Raw genomic sequence first — 1,043 nt, 5'->3', positions numbered from 1 at the left:
TATTCCGTAGCGTATAAATGAAAGGGTTCATCAACGGGATAACTGAGGTGTTGAGCAATGCCACCACCTTATTAATGGCTACTCCTTCCTTTGCTGGTTTGACATACATGAAGATGCAACTTCCATAGGTGATGGAGACTACGATCATGTGGGATGAACACGTGCAGAAAGCTTTGTTTCTTTGCTGAGCTGCAGGGAGTCTTAAAATCGTCTTGATGATGTATGTGTAGGACATAATTACACAGACTAGTGTGACTATGAGGGTCAGCACAGCCATGATTAAAACAAGTTGCTCTATAAATTGAGTGTCTGAGCATACAATTTTCAGAAGAGGAGATGCGTCACAGACAAAATGATCAATGAGATTAGAGTTACAGAAATCTAGCTGAAGTCCCAGGCTAAGCGGTGGGAGTATGACAATTAACCCAATCACCCAACAGGAAAGGACAAGAATGGCACAGACTCTTTCATTCATGATGGTGGTGTAATGCAGGGGCTTGCAGATGGCCACATAGCAGTCATAGCACATGGCAGTTAGAAGAAAAAATTCTGTTGCTCCAGTGAAAATGACAAAAAATAATTGGGTGGCACAAGCGTTATAGGTAACATTCTTGTTCCCAGTTGTCAAGGTGTACAGAAATCGAGGAACACAGACAGTTGTAAATATTATTTCTAAAATGGAAAAATTCCGAAGGAAAAAGTACATGGGTGTTTTGAGGTGAGAGTCAACCATAGTGAGGAGAACAACGATTAGATTTCCAGCAACAGTGAAAATGTAGGTGAAAAACAGAAATACTGAAAGAATAACCTGTAGTACTGGGTTATCTGTCAATCCTAGTAGAATGAATGTTATTGCAGAATGATTTTTCATCACTGTCTTCAAAAATATAATGAGTTTGTATTAATAAATCACAAACCTTGAATCTGAGGAATAGAACATTATAAGAATGTTTCAATAGCTATATAATGAAGAAAAGTAACCCAGTAAGCCATAGAAGTACATTTTAGCACTTTTGTTTGATTGTCAATAATCTGATGTAGAT

At 38.1% G+C, this 1,043-nt stretch overlaps 1 protein-coding gene across 1 annotated transcript in view; it reads right to left on the bottom strand.

The window, feature by feature from the left end:
- LOC115305168 (olfactory receptor 6C2-like) overlaps positions 1 to 871 on the bottom strand; it is a 4,225-nt gene extending 3,354 nt beyond the window's left edge. Inside the window, exon 1 of the mRNA XM_029955474.1 lies at positions 1 to 871. Within this exon, the coding sequence (XP_029811334.1) occupies positions 1 to 871 (871 nt within the window).
- Between the last annotated feature and the right edge of the window lie 172 nt (positions 872 to 1,043).

Source organism: Suricata suricatta, chromosome 10, assembly GCF_006229205.1.
Source record: "Suricata suricatta isolate VVHF042 chromosome 10, meerkat_22Aug2017_6uvM2_HiC, whole genome shotgun sequence".
NCBI lineage: Eukaryota > Metazoa > Chordata > Mammalia > Carnivora > Herpestidae > Suricata > Suricata suricatta.
Note: the sequence above shows the minus strand (reverse complement) of the source record. Positions and strands in the feature narration are given on the sequence as shown.